Source organism: Pithys albifrons, chromosome 2 (assembly GCF_047495875.1).
Source record: "Pithys albifrons albifrons isolate INPA30051 chromosome 2, PitAlb_v1, whole genome shotgun sequence".
Lineage (NCBI taxonomy): Eukaryota > Metazoa > Chordata > Aves > Passeriformes > Thamnophilidae > Pithys > Pithys albifrons.
Window position 1 is genome coordinate 45713140 of NC_092459.1, and position 19407 is coordinate 45732546.

At 38.2% G+C, this 19407-nt stretch overlaps 1 protein-coding gene across 1 annotated transcript in view; it reads left to right on the plus strand.

Moving 5' to 3' along the window:
* Positions 1–19407, plus strand: part of CDC40 (cell division cycle 40) — a 42351-nt gene that overhangs the window by 17360 nt on the left and 5584 nt on the right. The window contains exons 4-12 of the mRNA XM_071548903.1: positions 5676–5759; positions 7650–7789; positions 8375–8471; positions 10142–10281; positions 11853–11927; positions 12608–12653; positions 13950–14051; positions 15546–15661; positions 15745–15878. Coding sequence (XP_071405004.1) covers positions 5676–5759; positions 7650–7789; positions 8375–8471; positions 10142–10281; positions 11853–11927; positions 12608–12653; positions 13950–14051; positions 15546–15661; positions 15745–15878 — 934 coding nt within the window. The remainder of the gene's footprint in view (positions 1–5675; positions 5760–7649; positions 7790–8374; positions 8472–10141; positions 10282–11852; positions 11928–12607; positions 12654–13949; positions 14052–15545; positions 15662–15744; positions 15879–19407) is intronic.

Sequence of the window (19407 nt, forward strand, 5' to 3'; positions counted from 1 at the left end):
ACATGTGTTTTAATAAAAACCTCACTGGTGTTCTCTTTTCCTTCCTTGATCACCTGTTGGCCTACATGTTGTCTGATATACTTTTTGTCCCTGCAGCTTTTGACAAAGGACCAGTGTTAGTTTTTATACCGTCTGTGATTTGCCCCTCGCTTTTGGAGGGAGTCTGCCTTACTGTGGTGTTTACTTTGTCTTCTAGTTGGTCTTTTGTATTTGCCACATCTGGGTGCAACTTCAGCTCTTTGAGAAATAGTTTCTTATTTCTGATAGTTTCTCTTTACATACTCTTCAGCTGCACTCACTTCCTTCTGGTTTCTTCCAAGTTGCCTTTTAATAGCTGGCAGGCACTAGTTTTTTTTCTTCCACATGGTGTCTTTGAAGTGCCCATGCATTTGAAAAAGGCTCTACCCTTTGCTGCTCACTTTGTGTTCCTTTTTAAAACCTTCTTTATTTGATATAGCCCTCCTGTTTTGAGATTGAGATCATTGTCATAAATGTTTTTATGGCTATCTTTGCTCAGTTATTAACAATGTTGATTTTATACCCCATTATGGTCGTTGATAAAATGTGTTCCTGTAGAAAGAAAATCTTCAAATCAAGTTTCCTGCACTGTTCAAGTGGCTTTTTTTCACATGACTAACACGACTGCTTCATGGTACAACTACATTGTGTAAAAATGCTGTTTTCATCACAACTTGGTGTGAGATTTGCACAGTCTGCTACAAGGAGGTGACTAAAATGTCATTATTGCTGTGCTTCTTTCTCTAGCACTTTGTTTAATCTCTGTTACCATTTCATGGTTATTGCATCTGCTGTCTGAATGGTCAGGTAGAGAGTCCTACCAACTGTACCCACCACTACTTAAACCTGGAATTTCAATCCAAAGGATCCTTTAATGCTTGTTAACACTATTAACTTGTTAATCTGATTTGTCTTTAAGCTTCCTGTGGCATACTGCATGTTTTTCCCCACTCGTATGACCATCTTATTTCTGTATTCTTTCTACCAGGTAAAACATCCAGTCATGTTAGGACTATCCTACCAATTATGTTAGTTTATTATTTTAAAGCAAGATTTTCCATATTTACTATGTATTATTTTTAGCCTCTGCCATTTTGCATGCATGTTTGCGTTTTCCATTTCCCTGCTCTCTGTTTAAATAGGATTCTATGCTTATTACTATCCCTCTTATCTCAGGTTTCAGTTTTCTGTGCTACCATTTCCTTGAGGATATGGTTTTCTAAAGATTGTGTGTCATTGCAAATTGCTTATTTTTGTTAACTGTTGGCTATACCCAAATATTTTATCAAAAGGTACTCTCTGAACCTCAGTACCAACAGCTTTTAGTCTAGATGAGACCTACCCATCTCAGTAAGGTCCCCTTCATGCCAGGAGTTTGGGGAAGTGAATCCACACAGGCACTGGAGGTGTTTTCCACATCAGGGTTAAGATCTGCAGCAGCTGAGGGAGCTGGGGTTGTTTAGGCTGTGTCCTGGGTTGAGCTGGCAAAATGCCAACTGTCCAGAACAGAGTGAAGAGGGTTCTTCCTCCCCCCAACCAGCTAAGGGAAAAAGAAGAGAGAGAGAAAAGAAAAATCCTCAAAACCAGGTTTATGCTGGAACTAACTACATGTATTTATACAGAAAGGAGAAAATTAAGAGGAAACTACAATGTAACACACACTTACACAAGTTATGCATAAATAACAAGGAATAACTTCCCACTCCCCAATTAATACAAAGCCCATTACTCTAAATTCATAAGCACTCCAAAAGACACTCAGCAAGAAAGAGAAAGTATAACAACAAAATATTTCTACTTCCCTGAATGCAAACAAAATGCAAGCACAGGCAACAGGAGCAGGGCCCAGCATAGTAGAGGAGCTGCTAGATGTCCTCCTCTTAGTGCAGCCATGATGGAACTAACTAAGCCACTCCCATACACTGGATTTTACACCCTTTGAGATGATGTAGTGTGGTATGGAATACAATATTATTGGCTGGAAGAAGTCAGCTGTGAGCTAGCTCAGCCCAGCTTAAATCAGCTGACAATCCTAGGCCTAGCTGAACTTTAAAACCTAAGTTTAGGCCCACCTGCCTAAACCCATAACAGGCTGGAGAAAAGGAGACCTGGGCTGGGAGGAAGACCTTATTGCTCTATAAAACTACCTGCAAGGAGTATGCAGTGGCATAATACATCAAAATACTGACTAAAATAGTCCAGGTAGGCCATTTTATATCCTGTGTAAGATCCTCTCCCAGTTCAATGAAAAGCCATTAATAATTGCTCTGCGAGAGCCTGACTTTTTTAATTGCTAACCAGTCTTGTGTCTAGCCACAGGTAATCTACCCTATTTTGATTCCATTGATGTAATTTATTTTAATTTAGTTTAATTTCAGATATTAAAAGATAGCTATCTTTCTAGAAAAACTCTTCATAAGCCATTATAGTGTAAAATGCCCAAAACTTAACTAGCATTGTTTTTCCAACGTTGTAGTCCTTGGAGCATGGCAGAAAAGACTAGGAAGCCCTAAAATACAAGCACTTGTTCATTCTTCTGCATCTGTACTCTCAGCAGCATCAGTCTCTTTTCTTCAAAATTCCCTTTTGAGCATGGCTAAAAAAAAAGTCAGTAAATTCTCCTTAATTATGTTAGCATATATATGTTTTTGGAAGCAGAATTAGAGATTGTTTTTATGTGCTGCACTCAAACTGTTCATAAGTCATTTCATAGCTATTTTAGCATCAATGCTCATCCTAGAAGTGGACTGCTTCATTCAAGCAGCATTTAGTATTTTAAAAATCTCTTCTTTACAAGACATTAATGTCCTTTTTAATAAGAAACAGTCTTCTGTCCATGAATCTCAAAGCTCTTTGTAAGTACTCAGTAACTTGGTTATAGCAGGATTACTTCATCACTAACACTGATATTTTAAGAGCTTAAAATGATTGACTTGGAAATAACACTTGTGATTTTTTTTTTTGTTTTTTTCAGCTACTCATGTTACATGCAACACCTACAGTCACTATTACCTCTTACCCTTATAGGCACTTTATTCTCTGATTACTTGATTCTGCAGAGGTGCCAGTGCAGTCAGAGTGGGTTAGTCCAGCTGTATTTTTCTGCATACCTGAGCTACCTTGGGTCTCTCTGCTGCATTGCACAATATGGTGTAAACATGCTTTAATTAGCTGACTTTCTGGAATGCACATCAAAGTCTGATTATTTAAGCAACCATTTTCAGGTGCTCTGAAATTGTGGATGTAGGTGGAATTGTACCGTTCGTTGCTAAAATGTTGCATGAAATAACTGCCTCCTAAATAAAACTGAAGGAGACATAGAAGTCAGGGCACATTATGTGGGATACCAGCTGAGCAGGATAAAAGCAAGCAGTCTTTTGCAGCTGCGTTTAGGAGTCTCAGCCAGAAAGAAAAGATTCTCTTTCACATATCCACTAGAAAGTAGAAATTGTTAAGAGTTTCTATGAGGATGATGCTGGACCAAATTCAACTCAGCTATAAGGAGTCTCCGCTTCCACGGGAAGCTGTGCTTGGCCCAGGGGCCCTATTCATTGGAATACTGTCCCTCTTTTACAAGTACCAAGCAAATAGAGTCCCAGAGATGGTGTCAATACAGTTAGAGGACAAGTAAACCACTGTATTGATTTTGACATAAGTCCAAAGTAATATCTCTCTGCTGTTAATAGAAACCTTACAGCTTGGAAGAGAACGCACTGAAATAGTGTCTTAGTGAAAATCTAATTCCAGTCTCTGCTTGGTTTGGTTATCCATAATAAGAGTCTAGAACAAAATGAGATGTGTGTTTCCCAAGGAAACATTGGTATATATTTTTCTCCCTATATCATATTCATGGAACATCTGGGCATCTGTTCCATGGCTGGGTCTTCCCAGGTTTGAAACACTATAGAGCTGGTCAACAGATGGATTGCTCCATTTGGGTGGGAGTACCTGCTGTGTTCTTGGAATGACTTTTCTACTAAGTCCAATAATTTGGTTTTTTTCCAGCATCTAAAAAGAAATTAACTAGGCCATATTCTGGGACAGTAGTCTTTCTGAAAAATTTTTGGGGAGACAATCTCCTTTGGGTGTTGGGATGGTATTGAGAGGTTCTCAGCTTGTATACATTCAAGTGCTTTTATGGGCCATTGGTCTCTGGGGCGGACTGGGTAATCTCCCACTGTTCATGATTGTCTCTGTGAGTTAACAAAAATATGGGAATTGGATTTGTATGCTGTAGGATTTCATTAATTTTGTGTGTGCAATTACTTTTACTGGTGGTTTAATATTTTTATTGCTTATTTTTTGTGCCTTTTTCCCCCTCTCCTTGATACGGAGGAATTCTCTTGGGTCCTCAAGGGATATTTTGTCACTTTATTATTTAATAAAAATTGGTGTTATGTCCACCAGGGTGCAGTCTTTCTACAAAAAAAAAAAGGCACCGTGATGGTCAGTAACTGTTCAGTGCACCTGTTCCTTGGAAACCAGATGAATTTGTCTATCTTATCCTTGTAAGATCATGCTATCCACTTCATCAGAAATGGAGAAAAATGTAGGATATGTGTATTAAAATGAGAACCTCACTATCAAACATTGTAAATATCTATGAAATGTAGACACATTTTATAAATTATTTATAAGAGTAAAAGCAGCAGATATTGTTGTGGTTGGGGGTTTTTGGAGTGTTTTTTTGTTGTTGTTTTTTTTAATTGACTCAGTGGCTTAATCAGGAAATGAAGATGTGAATACTTAATTCTTTTAAAAATTAAAAACCATTACTGCTGCTTCTGAAACCATCCCCATTAGTTAAAGCAACTACTTTCAAGATGAAGGAACAAGCTTTCACAACTCTGGCAGGAGGAAGACTAAATTTTTGCTGGGGTAGACGGATTACACACAAAGCCCTAGAAAGCTTGATTTGCTTTTGGTTTTTCCCCATCCCTGTACTTTTCCTTCTGGCTGCTGCCATCTCCAGGAGCGCTAGAGAGGAGCAGCAGTCTGTTTGACCCAGCAGAGGCAGTGAGCAAGGCAGAGGCTGCTGCTGGAGCCGGGGGGCTGTCTGTGTGCAGCAGCCACGAGCTGCTTTCCATGCTCCTCACTGGCTTTGCAAACCAAGGGACAGTGCCCTGAACTGAAGTAGCATCTGTTTAACATTGCCAGTCACTAACACAGGGGTTTGAGCTGCTCTTATGCCACGTTACAACAAGAAGAGGTTGCTCTGGCACTTCAAAATCTAATGTTTGCATTGCAGCAAATGGGTCTGTATTCAGTGTTGACCTTGCTTGCAGCAGGGTGTTGGGCCCTGCAGGGGCCTCCTGACGTCCCTTCCCAGCAGAAAGATTCTGTGACTTTGCTTCTTGTGACCACCCTCCATTTGTATCTCATGTTAACTGTTGCCTATTATATTTATTTATTTCTCAATATTGTGCAAATTTAAGCACTTTGATAGCAATATGTACTCAAAGGCCTCAAGGTATTACTTCATAGTAATTTTTAGGCTCAGGCCAAGTGAAAAATGAGTGGAATTCCAAAGTGTCGATCCTTCCTCATCCCTGGCTCATTCAGAGTCAATGGGAAAAACTTTGCAGGGGGGCAGAGTAATAAAAGTTGTACAAAACTGAAAAGCTTGAAATAACAGTATTTTTTTCCTTTGGTTGTAGGTTATGCTTTAGATCCTTCTATAGATAACCCTGAAGTTGCCACCAAGTACATTGGTTCTGTAGAAGAAGCTGAAAAAAATCAAGGTAATAAGTTCAGAATCTTGTATAAATGCCTTGCAGCTGATGACTGTTTTCATTTCTTCTTTACTAAGAAATGGAGTAGGTAGTAGCAAAGGAATGAATTATGGAAGACTTACCCATGTCCAAAGAAACAAGAAAGAAAGATGTGTTGCAACTGTAATGTAAAGAGGGAAGAGAGATATTGGAGTGTTTTGCTTTCCTGAAGTAGCAAATGTTTCAGGCTGTCATGACAAATTTCAAATAGGATTTGCAATGTGTAATTGCACAAATAGAATTTATCTACATATTTGAAACAGCTTTTTGGTCCTCTTAAATTCTGTCTTGGCTAACACTGTCATGTGTCTGCCTTGGGATACCTGTGTGTTGGGCTAATCACCATAACTGTGCTACTCAGTGCAAAGTGATCACTCTGTGTGCAACCTCTGGCACTCCTGTTGGGAGCTGCGTGCTATCTCTGCTTAGCAGAGTTAAGCTCTTCGGGTTATTTAGAAAAGAAAAAACATTGGAAGGTTGCCAAATGGTAAAGGGCACCGGGAGGATTGATACCAGAAGCATGGTGTTTGTAATTAATACTTTGATACAAATATTTTAACGTTTTAAGTGACTTGTTTGCATTGGAAAACTGTACCTGTGTAAACTTTATGGTTATGCTTTCCCTTGCATGTCTTTTTCAAAAATCCTTTTCACTTTTGAATACAAAGGATCTTTATTTCTATGTCCTTTTCCTCAGAATGTATCTAAGGTTATTTCAGTCTTTGCTTCAAAGGAAATTACTAAGATTAAATAATTTTAAAAAATAAAATAACCTTTTCATAATGGAATTCAGTAATTCATTTTAAGAAAACTCATGATTAATGTATGATTCCTTCATGTGATCCCTACAATTTTTATATTGCCTGTTTTCCCCTTTTTTCAAGCTCTTTTTTGCCTTGCACTGAGTATTACTGTTGCTGTAGAAAAACATTGTTTGAAAATTACATATAATTGTATATACAAGCTCTTGAAAAACTTAGTTGTTAATGATTTAAAGTTTACTTTTTCTCCCATATCCATCTTGTTTAATGGTTTTGACAAGTGAAATTCTGAGAGAACAACATCTGTGAACAGCTAACATCTATAAGGAAGAACAAGGGAGTGTTTAGAGATATATAACTGTGTCAATAGAGACAGACTTTTTGATAGGGCCTGTAGCAACAAGACAAGGTAAAGATCTTAAGCTAAAGGAGGGCAGGTTCAGACTAATTGCAAAGAAGAAATATTTTACAATGAAAGTGGTGAAACTCCAGAACAGGTTGCACAGAGAGGTGGTGGATCCACCATCCGTGGAAACATTCCAGGCCGGGCTGGATGGGGCTCTGAGCAACACAATCTAGTTGAAGATGGCCCTGCTCATTGCCAGGTGGTTGAACTAAGTGACCTTGAAAGGTCACTTCCAACCCAAACCATTGTATGATTCTATGAACTTTTACTAAATCAAAATGCACAGGTTTGGTTGAGGTTTTGGGAGACTTATTTTCATTTTAGGCTAGAGTTTTTTGGAAAGTGTGAGGGGTGAGGGTGATCAGAAGCCAATTGTGGACTCTAGTTTCAAAAACTGCTTATAATCTGTAGGCTTATTATTAAAAATTAATGTTAAAAATTTAACATGATTAAATAACAAACAATGATGCACAGTTAAAGGGGTTCTTCTGTTACTGTGCATAGTTAGCATGACCATAGCTGGAAAAGTGGGCAATGCTTTGGCCAATTTTGCTCAAATGCTTTTTCCGCTTTGCTGTTTGTATTGAAAGGGCTGGTGGTGGTGGTGGCTTTTTCTTTCAAACTGACTATGATATGACCTGTGATGGTGTATTCTGTGTTAGCAATTAGGCAGTGTGTTGTTTCCTTCTTCAGGTTTAACAGTGTTTGAAACAGGACAGAGGAAAATTGAAAAACGGAAGAAATTCAAGGAGAATGATGCTTCTAATATTGATGGTTTTCTGGGACCATGGGCAAAGTATGTTGATGAAAAAGAAGTAGCCAAACCAACAGAAGTAAGTACCACTTTAACAAAATAGATACAAATTGTTAGTACGTTGCACTGGTTTTAACAGAGATCCATCTGCACTAGTCCTTAGTCCAAGTAGAAGATCCATGATGTGTTTTGGGGTGATTATGTCTAAATAAGGTGTTCCAAATAGTCTTCATTCTATTATTTGCAACTCTGGAAATAAAATTTGTTGTATCTGTGTGTAGTAGGCAGAGTCTGATTAAAAGCTGTTTATAGACTGAAGCAGCTTGAAATAAATGAAAGTAAAACTCTTCTAAAAGAAAAAAACAGCCAACAAAAAACCCCAGTAACACACCCTTGCCTGAACCCTCTAATGAACGGACATCATTCATGTTCAGTCAGTGCTTAGCTGTAGTCTATGGATAAAAACATAATAATGCTTTTCAGTGTACATAGTTTTTCAAGCTATTGTTTTGATAAAGGTATTCTCTTTATTGATGCTTAGAAATATTTCTGATCTCATCAAATAAATGTGTTCTTAGTAGTGAGTAAACAGTAGTACAGTTCTGAATTTCACTATGTGATTCTGAATGCTGACTTCTAGAAACATCTTACTATTTTTTTCCAGGAAGAGCAGAAGGAGTTGGATGAAATAACAGCTAAGAGGCAGAAGAGAGGAAAACTGGAAGATGATAAACCTGGAGAGGAGAAGACTATATTACATGGTAATGGCATCTTCCTGCCTGTTCTCATTTTCTAGCTCATTGTGTTTTCTTGCCTGCTGTGTTAATTAGTAAGGATGGCAGACAGTCTCAGTTTTGCTGAGGCACCTTGATGTGTCCATATTGGAGATAATAGCACTCACAGGCATAAGCATAAAGGACAGGGAAAGAGATAAACTTGGACTAATTCCACTTCATACTGTGAAAAGCAGCATGGGAATGTTGGTTTTCAGGGTTCAGGGTTTATTTATTTATTTCTAATGTTACTAGATGCACATATCCCTTTCCTATTTAGCTGAGCTAACATATTAAAGTTATGAGTTTGGCTTAGATTCAGCTTCAGAATTACTGTAGTTTTTTGTGTCAGTGTTCTCATTAGCAGGTAGTGCTTTGAGTTATGGCTTATGTGCAGTTTAGAAAATCAGTTGGACTTTATACTTCCTCAGTTGTTAATGTAAATGTTCTTACTGTCATGCTATGAATAATTGTGTATCAGTTGATTACCCTATGGAAGCCTATAGTATGTGATAACTTCAAAGAAAATGGTTTGATAAGTAAGTAAAATGAAGTAATTTTTTGAAACTGTTACAATAATTCACTCCACACTAAACAGTCCTGCCTGATGTTGCTTGGTGCAGATAGTTAGATAAACAGGGTCTCCCTTTGTTTACCCATTTCTACAGCCAGGCTCACACACACACACAAGCCCTGAGCATCCCTCCTTACGTGCATTAGAGAAGAAGTGGTGGCTGTGAAGTCAGTGTTGCTGACATTAGTACTTCATTCTGTTTATATGTAGTAGATCATGAGAATATTTACTGCACAGCGCTGAGCACAACAAACATGAAATTTTAGCCATTGGACTTTCTATAGAGTAGTTATTTTGTATCCCAACTTTTCATGCTCTGTGAGACCTTTCAATATAAACTTTAATTTTCTCACATGCAAATGTTTCAGAAATATGCCATTGTGTAGACATGTAATGTAAATATAAACATGATGCAATGTAAACATGGATAGTGTGCAGGAGGTCACTTGTACAACTAAATCTGTCATAACATTCCAGAAACTGAAATGTTAATTTAATCAGGGCACAGATTAATGTCATGGCTATGCAACCTGTATCTACTCTGAAATACCCATTTCCCTGCACAATCCATCCCTGTATCTCTGACTGCCCAAACACTTCTTAAATCTAGTTAAAGAGCAGCTATTGGCTACTACTGACTAACATTGGTTCATGCTGGTCAAATGAATCTTTTTGTCCTTGATTTGTAATTCTGTTGTCATGATTGACACAGCACAGAACTGGCCAGAAGGTGAGTTGCAAACAAATGCCAGGGTTAGAGTTGCATGTTTTAGTCTATGTAGAGTTAGAAGCAAACCCTTTATTGGTCAGGGGAGCTCTGTTGCTTTTTGATGGTGAGTAAGATGTGTACAAGAGAGATTGTCTTAATATTCATATTATCAGATTCCAAGCAGACTTTGCTGAAATGAGATTCCACATCTGTAGCCTATAAAGTGGGTTTTGCTTACAGGCACCTCTCCCTACACTTTACAGCAGAGCAGCTATGTTGAGGAAAACTTTGTGTGTGTTGTTCAGCCTTTCAAAGATTATAACCTCTTAAAATATGTGTTCTTGGATTCTCAAAATTCTGTGTTTGCCTTTCCAGTTAAGGAAATGTATGACTATCAGGGGAGATCTTACCTTCATGTCCCTCAAGATGTTGGAGTTAATCTCCGTTCTACGGTGCCACCTGAGAAGTGCTATCTTCCAAAGAAACAAATCCATGTGTGGTCTGGACATACAAAGGTAGGAATGTTCTTAAGCATACATCATAAAACCCCACCTAATTCTGTGTCTGCACCTAGTAATTTCTATGAAACTGAAGCCTCAGTAGAAGGAAGGTTTTTTTCATCTTTACTGCATTCTGTATGTATTTGATTGCTTTACATGCTCACATAAGGTGTTTGCCTGCTCAAGTGCAGTTGTCTGGCTGCATGTGCTTTTCTGTTAAAATAGTGGTTCTCCCTTAAGGGGAAAAGTATTACTCAGTGAGTTCTGAGGGATTTGGAGTTATTTCCTAAACTACCACGTGAATAACAATGCAGCTAAATCTAGAGGTTCATGAGAATTTGGGGGGTTTGGGTTTTTTACAGTAAAAGTACTTAAGGGCTATTTTGTATCCAACTTAGGAAGAGTTACATAGATTTTTTGATTATGATGCATCAGCACTAGAGTTTTCTCAAACACATCTATTACCTTTGAGAGGTGTATCTTGTTTTCTTTGATACTGCTTAACATCCACAGTTTCTTCTTGTGCAAGAAACTGTAACTGTATACATACTTTTGGTATTAAGAAAGTGTTTCACTGATCAGGTTGGTAAAGCTTATACTGAATTTGCTGCTTCTTTTGCCACTAATTTTCAGCATTGCTTGAGGGAAATATCCTGCACTGCAATACACAACATCTTGGTATTTGAAATATGGAAGAAAGGAGGACACAGAATGTTTTTAGCTTTTACACTTTTTTAGTTGAGTCACAGATCTGAGACCTTCTTTATTGATTGCTGCATCAATGACCTCCTGGCTGCAACTATCAGGGCTTTCCAGAAGAACATCTCCTCCCTAAAGCTCTAGTCACTCCTCTGCCTGTTATCCTCTTACAACAGACTGATTGCATAAAATAGCCCTTTCCTTCAAACAAGATGAATAATCAATGAGAGAAGCAAAAGATAGGCTGCCAAATTTAGAAACACTGGAGAATGTAACTAGACAATAATAGGGAGGATGAAGTACCCAATTCCAGCCAGGGGTAGGAGGGTGGAATTGGATAGCATATAAATAGAGTAATCGACAGGAAATGTAAAGGAGGGACATAAAGCCATGAGCGCTTGGGGGTTCTTTGGACTTGCTCTGAAAGGATACCTGAAATACAGACAGATGGGAAGATGCTGTGCTCAAGGAATCTGAGTTCAGTGGGTAGAAGCCACTGGTAGTATATATAAGAAACTGAACTTGCCCCATAACTTTTTTTGTGGAAAAGTTCCTCACCCGCCGCACTTGAAAAGGCTTGTTATACAGAAACAGCCTCCCAAACCCACAGCTTGTATTTATTTCCTGTGTTTGCTGCAGTAAGGGTGTCAATATTGAAGGAGGCCGCATATGCAGCTGTTACAGTGAATCAACTTGTTGCCAATAACAATTGTTCCAAATGCATCAGTGTTTCTAAAATGAATGTGGGTAGGTTATGTCTTTTCAGGATACAGTATCTGTATATTTTATGAAGATAAGCTTTAGCTTTTTGCTTGGAAAAGAGGGCAAATGAACTGAGGAAATATCTAAATTATCCACTTACTGTTTAATTATGTTCTTATTTACAGGGTGTCAGTGCAGTTAGATTGTTTCCTCTTTCTGGGCATATACTGTTGTCTTGCTCTATGGATTGCAAAATTAAGGTAAGTAATTTTTCTGCTTTCATGTATATATTTTATTCCATCATTGAGTACAGACAGTGCATTTTAGGATACATAAACATTTGCCACTTCTACCAAACACCCGTTGTCTGTGTTACTTTTATTTTTCTCACTTGACTTTTGTAATTTACGATTTCATTGGAACAAAGATAGAAATAATATATAAGACTTTGGAACAAAGATAGAAATAATATATAAGACTATGGCTTAGAACATTGTTAGTTGTTTAGTAATAGCATTTACAAGGTTACAAGTACCTCAGAGTATTGCCTCTGTTGTTACATTCATTTTCTGTGAAGCCTGGTTTTGCAACTAGCAATAGGTTTCTGCTGAGGTGTTTTACTGAAGCGTTTGTGGTTTTGAACTAATCTGACTTTAGTCCAGCATATACCATAATAGAAAGCTGGTGTTGTTGGTTTTTTTCAGTAGCAAAACCTTAAGTCTTTAAATTTGGAATATGGTATGGGGATTTTAGTTATTTTAAGGGGAGTTTGCTAACAGGAAGGTGACAGCATTCTTGTGAATGTCTGGATAGATAGTTGTGATTGATCATATGTTTGTAATGAATTTCTTAAAAGATGTTGCCATATATGTTTGCACTTAATTTCAGCATCGTTACTGTTTAACAATTAACATACTTTCTCTCCATCCCTTTTTACAAGCTATGGGAAGTGTATGGTGATCGAAGATGTCTACGAACGTTTATTGGTAATAATTTTTCTTTTAAACTGATATATATTTAAAACAGCTTCATAGAGACAACTCATATGCATCCAAGACAAAGGGTATTTGGGATAATCTTGGCAGTAAAACTTAAAAAAGATGCAAGTTTTTAACAAAATTTTGTCATTATTCCAAGCAATTTAACGTAACAAAACAAAATAAATAAAACATCAGTGTACTGCAATTGTCGATACCTTATACAAGATCCTTTCCAAAGACAAAATTGTGACAAATTGCCCCATCTTCATGTTGGAAACAGCAGCCCTCTGTATTTATCCAGTGAGGGCTTCTCATGGTCTGATGATCCCACCTTAAATAGGTCACTTCTTCTGTGCTGAGTTTCTAGTGCAAAAGCATGGGAAGCTTTTTTTGGGTTCAGGTGCTGTCTTTGTTCATGTAACAGGTGCTTTCTGAAGCAGATAGTTGAGAGAGAGAGAGAAATATAAACTTCTTAGCAGCTTTGAATGCAGAACAAAAGCAGCTGCCTCTCCTTTTGAAATGGGAACATTTCTAGAACATTGAGTGAATATATGTTGAGTAACAATAAAGAAGTCTTTTTTCACTTAATATTTGCGATGACAGCAATGTGGCAAAGATGATGGCCCAGAAAAGCTTCTCTCTCAATGGACTGCTCTTTCTGAACAGTTAGATTCTTTTTCTCAAAAGGTCCTTGTTAACAGCCAGATTCACCTGTTACTTTGCTATATTTAAGTTACTGTGCCAATATTTTAACTAAAGAAATCTGCTACAAGTCTGATGTAGTGGTCAGATGAAGTTACTGAGCTTGAGGGGTCGCAAGGTTAATACCAGATGAAAGAATTCCTAATTTTCTGTTCTAATATTTCCTGTATTTTTTACCTGTTTTCTAGTTATAAGTATTTATCCTTTAAATGTGTCTTCTGTAGTGTTTCTCTCTCCTCTTTTTCATTAAATGTTGACATTTATTAGAGTGTTTTCAATTTCTCCTGAAATTCTGCTTGTGTATCAATCTGTGATGCACAGGGGTTGGTTCTGTGCAATGCTTTTGTTCCTCTCTCCAGTGCTTTAGAGGTGTGAGGGGTTTGGGGGTTTTATTCTCATTATTCTTTAGAAGTTAATTGTTTTCTTTCATGTGAATTCTTTACTAGTTCTCATGAACAACTTCAGTAAATGATTTTCTTGTTCTCTGATCATTGTAAGACTGGAGCATTTAACTAGAGTTTTTGTTTAAAAAAACCCAACGCAGTAGTTCTAAGCATGGGTGGATGAAAGTTTATCATCACATTTTTTTCTCTTTTGTAGGACACAGTAAAGCTGTCCGAGACATCTGTTTTAATAATGCAGGCACTCAATTTCTAAGTGCTGCATATGACCGCTATCTTAAACTCTGGGACACTGAAACAGGTAGGCTTGTGTTTATAGACCTTGCTACTTGCCATGATGTTTAACTGTCAGTGAATATAAAGATACATTATCATTCAGATTGTTTCCAAATATCCTTAATATTGCCTTGTAGCTCAGTGTTCAGGCTTTCATTACAGTATGAATGGTCTTGTTTTGTTGTTCTCTGTAATGGTGCAGTTGACACTACCTATATACCTGTATTTCATATACATTTTCATTTGAGAAATCATAGAATCACAGAATCGATTGGGTTGGAAAAGACCTCAGAGATCATAAAGTCCAACCCTTGGTCCAACTCCGGTCCCTTTACTAGATCATGACACTCAGTGCCATGGCCAAGCTCGGTTTAAAAACCTTCAGGGATGGGGAATCCACCACCTCTCTGGGCAGCCCATTCCAATGCCTGATTACTCTCTCTGGAAAGAATTTTTTTCTGATCTCCAACTTAAATTTCCCCTGGCAGAGCTTGAGCCCGTGCCCCCTTGTCCTATTGCTGAGTGCCTGGGAGAAGAGACCAACACCCACCTGGCTAGAACTTCCCTTCAGGTAGTTCTAGACAGTGATGAGGTTGCCGCTGAGCCTCCTCTTCTCCAGACTAAACAACCCTAGCTCCCTCAGCCTCTCCCCACAGGACTTGTGCTGCAGTTCCTTCACCAGATGCTCTGTAACATTCTGATACAAAAAGTTTCTGAAGTTAAAATGTCCCTGCTCATGTCAGAGGGGGTGGAACCAGATGATCTTCAATGCAATTCTATGATTCTATGAAGTTAAAAAATGCAGGATGGATTTTGTCAGTATTCTTTTAAATTAAAGTTTCTTCCTCAGACAAGAAGTTCCCATGTGTGAAAAAGACATTATCTTTCTGGGTTAGCAGTGCCACTAGTCTTCTACAGGTGATACCCAGAAAGGTGTCAGTCAAATTCTCCAGTCTTGAGTCTGAACTCAGTTATTTAGACAGACCTTTTGAATTAAAAGGAGCTCCTGTAAGTCACGGAGAACATGTAATCAGGATATTTGTGGCTGAAACTGTGAGTGGAGGTCAGAGCTTTATTTTGCAGTTGGATTACCATTATCCTTTTCTAAGCTTAGCCTTGAGGAATTCCTGCCTGAGTTTACATCTCTTGTTAATAAGACATCTGATCCTAAGGAGGTGATGCTTTGCAAAGACAGTGGTCAGCATGTGATATCCTGACCAGTCCTGATGTTCTTGATATGTCCTGGTGCCATACAGGTTACTGAGCAGTCAGATTGTTTGGAAAGCTATAGTAAACTTACAGAACAGTTTGTATCTGTGCGTGTTTATGCAGGTGTATGCCTACAAGGGGAAAGAAGGTCTAATCAAAGAGTAGGACAAATTTTACCTCTAATCTTCTGAAGGACTTTAAACCAAGTATTTTCTGCTGTTAGTAAAGTATTTTTATCAATATCTGCAAACAACCAATCAGCCCATAGAACTTCCAACCTGATGCACTGCGAACGGCTTTTCTGTTGCAGGGCAATGTATTTCAAGATTCACGAACAGGAAGGTTCCTTATTGTGTCAAGTTCAATCCTGATGAAGATAAACAAAACCTCTTTGTTGCAGGAATGTCAGATAAGAAAATTGTGCAGGTATGTATACTCAGTATTTATTTCTCTAAAAATTCTGGTATTTATTAAAAAGCAGTTTCTTATGCTGACTCCTTTACTTCTAGTGGGATATTCGAAGTGGTGAGATTGTGCAGGAATACGATAGGCATTTGGGAGCTGTCAACACCATTGTGTTTGTGGATGAAAATAGAAGGTTTGTGAGTACATCTGATGACAAGAGTTTAAGAGTCTGGGAATGGTAAGTTTAAAATCTTGAATTTTAACCTAAAGTATATTGCAAGAAGAAAGTTTATTTTTAAAGGTATACATAGCACATAGACCACTGGGGTGTACTGAGTTCTGGCTAACTGAGGAAGAGTTTTAAAACCCTGATCTGGCTTAATGCTTTAGTCACTTCATGGATTTCCTCTTCCCCAAAGAAAACATAAGACAGCCCTATCAGCCTGAAGCATGCTGCACTCTGTTGGTGGTCTCTGCTCTCTTTCCTTTCCCTAAGGGTGTATTAGTCCTTAAATTAACCTTTTAAAGAAATGTCTGCTCTGTTACAATTAGTGTGTGTTGGTTTTGAATGCTTTGAACTTGGGTGCACATAGTATTATACATATTTGGCCTATGTTTGAAATAACTATATTAGTGTAGCTTCGTTTCTGATTCTAGTAGTCTGAGAGTTTTTTGCAATCATTGATATCCACAGTATGAATACAGTAGATGACAGAAAAGTGAGTCTGTCCTAGAAAAACTAATAAGAAATATTTAAATGGCTTCCGATTTTTAAAATTTAATGTGGGGAGAAAACAGATCTTTCCTGTCTCAAATGTTTTCCACAACGTTCTAGGTACTAAGATTTTCAACTTAGGACATTTAAGATTTCTCTAGGATTTGAAATTTCTTTTTGAAATAATCATTCCCATATCTTTAGGTATTCATTTCCTTTTCCTGTTCACACATAAAAAGCTGTTGCATAATACAGACACTAGTTCAACAGATCTGTGACTAATCAGTTCCTTCCCAGCTTTTTTTTTTTCAACCTAGATGAGAGACTCCAATCTGTGATATTGAAACGTTACCCAAGCAGCCAGCTAAAGCCTTGGCATGTCTGTGATCAGCTGCTATCATTGCCAGTAGCAGCAGTGGAAATGACCAAAGTCTGGGAACTCAGGCTTAGGCTAGACATAAATGCTGTCACCATATGCCACTCTGAGAGAGCCTCTGTTCAGTAGTTCATAAGTAGACTCATGCATTTACTGAGCTCCTTAAAGAGAAGTCTTTACAATACCATATCTGCTAAGGAATGTCTTCTCTCTGGTGAGTGGGAGGATGATCTCTCTTGCACAAATCTGTATTTCCCTAAGATTGGGTTGCCCTTGTTTTGTGAGCTTTGTGTTGATGGCTGAAATAAATAGCAAAGTGGGTGGATTTAGTCACTCTGTGGGGAAGAGCAGGAAAAGCAAAAAGGTTGCGGCATGGGAACATCGCAACCTCATTGTTCCAGTAGCAGAAGTTCTTTTCTTCTGAAGAAAAAAATATGTACTGAGCTTGTTGTATGCTGAAGAAAGAGCTCCCTTGTTGAAATAATAGGAAACTCAACTGTAGGCAATATTTTGTAATACAGTTGTTCAGGAATTCTTTTGTTTTTTAAAGAGCAAATGTAGTGCCATCCTTCAGGGCATGACTTGGAAACCTTTCCCCACAACCTGCCGTGTCATATATTAATTGACCTGTACACATATTTCTATAGTTCAATATTCATATTTTTTAAATGCCTTAAAACTAAATTAATACATTCACTAAGGAAGCTTTTGGAGCTTGAAAAGTTGGCAAATTATTTCTCAAATCCTTTTTTCCTAAGTTCTTAAGGAAAATTACATGCTACTTTGGTGATTTGGTTACTGCACTTGGCACTTTTCGTTATATGTTCTTCAGCACAATATTTCTTCAGTATCCTACAGAAACAAAGTGGAAGTAATTATGACCTGAGTAATGGCCTTAAAAGGCAGTAATTAAAAGCTGGTCTAATTTGCTTAGTTTTAATTGTCTAGAGGAATTTTTTAGTGTGTTTTGTAAACACTTGACTTGGCTGGAGCTGGTAATAGGATGGCATGTCTGACTTCATTATAGTGAGGAACTTTGGAGAATTTAAATCTCCTTTCCCCAGGAGTTCATCCCATGAATAGATTTCAGTGTGCTGTGCACTGAATTGCAGTTAGTTGATTGCTTTAAGTTCAGACTGCAAGTATAGCACAGACTCTTGCAGATTAAATGGTTTATTTAGGAATATTAATGGGAGCACTTCAAAATTTTTCTAGGTTTGCATTTCATGTGATTGGGATATTAAAGTTGGCATGGATACGTGTATATGGATTCTGTATTCTCTCTTCTAGAAATGCAGGATGTTACTTGTCTTTGTCTGCCTCATGTGTGTCTGATCATACTTGGATAAACAGTGAAATGATTTGAGCATTTGACCTTGGAGGTTTTTATTTCCTTTTACCTCCAAGTCAGCCAGCAAAGCAAGAACTGTACAGCGGTAACTCAGCTATTGTGCTGACAGGCTTGGAAGCTTGTCACCTCTGTAAAGCTGTGCCCCTCAGCAGACCTTTTCTGTCCATTGTTCCTAGTAAAGATACTGTAGTCTTCTACTCCTACACTCTTCATGATGTGTAGGTCCCAAAAATTGATTGGGCTGGACTTGGAGGTTCAGTTAGTCTGGGTTTTTTCTTCTTTTGTTAAAAAGATTTCTCTCTCTCATGCTTGGGGAAGAAGCTGTGTTAGAACCCCAGAATATAACACTTCTAAATCTTGGGTAGCTGGTACCACTTTTGGTATTTAAAACTTCTCAACATTTTAAATGCTGTAAAGTGGGGAAAGGACTTGAAAATATTTAAATTTTAAAAATTAACTAAACAATATATCACATAAGTTTTGAGGTTTGGCAACCATGATATATCTGTCTTGGTAATTTTTAAAGGCTTTTTTTTAAGGGAGCAGACTGATATAACTTATTTAGCAATTTGGAAATAAATGCAAAACATAAATTTATCTCTTTATTCTGCCTAATAGTTTAATGCTGCATATCCTGCAGCAATCCTAGGTGTGTGGGAGGTATCAACATAAAGCAGAGCTGTTGTGGAGAAGGTGGCAGGGCAACCTGTGCTGCATTTAAATTTCTGAATGCAGTGCAATTCAGCACTGGAGATGCATCTTCTGTGCTGAAACTTTGTGTAACGAGGGATTGGTTTAACAGTGGATTGGTTTTACCTGGCATTGAGGACTCCAGATGATGGATGGTCTGCAGGAGTGTTGGGTAGTGGGAGCAGATCAGGACCTGGCCTTGCAGCAGCATCCTTGTGTCCTGTTGCAAGTGGGGTTTGAAACTGTGGGTAGGATGTGGCACGGGTGCTACACTTCCTCTGCTGTCATGTTGGTCAGCCTGAGAGATTATGTGAACGTGTTGTCACTTCTTCACAGGTTTGCTGCCCATCAATGGTCTGAGGTCTGCCTGTTTGGCCGCCAGGTGTCCCTGGCCTAAAGCACATGCTTTTGTCCAGGGAGTGTATTACGTGGGTTGCCCTTCTTATGCTGAGGGGTAAATGATTTTAACATTTAACACTCAGGAGCATTTGTGTCACTTTGTGACAGCAGAGCAGCTTCTCACCCTGCTGCCCATATACACGTTGCTTAATGCAAGATGACAGGGAAGAACTTACTCCTCAATAAAACAGGATTGTAATTACCTTGCTAATGTTGACCGTGTTGCCATTCAGCAG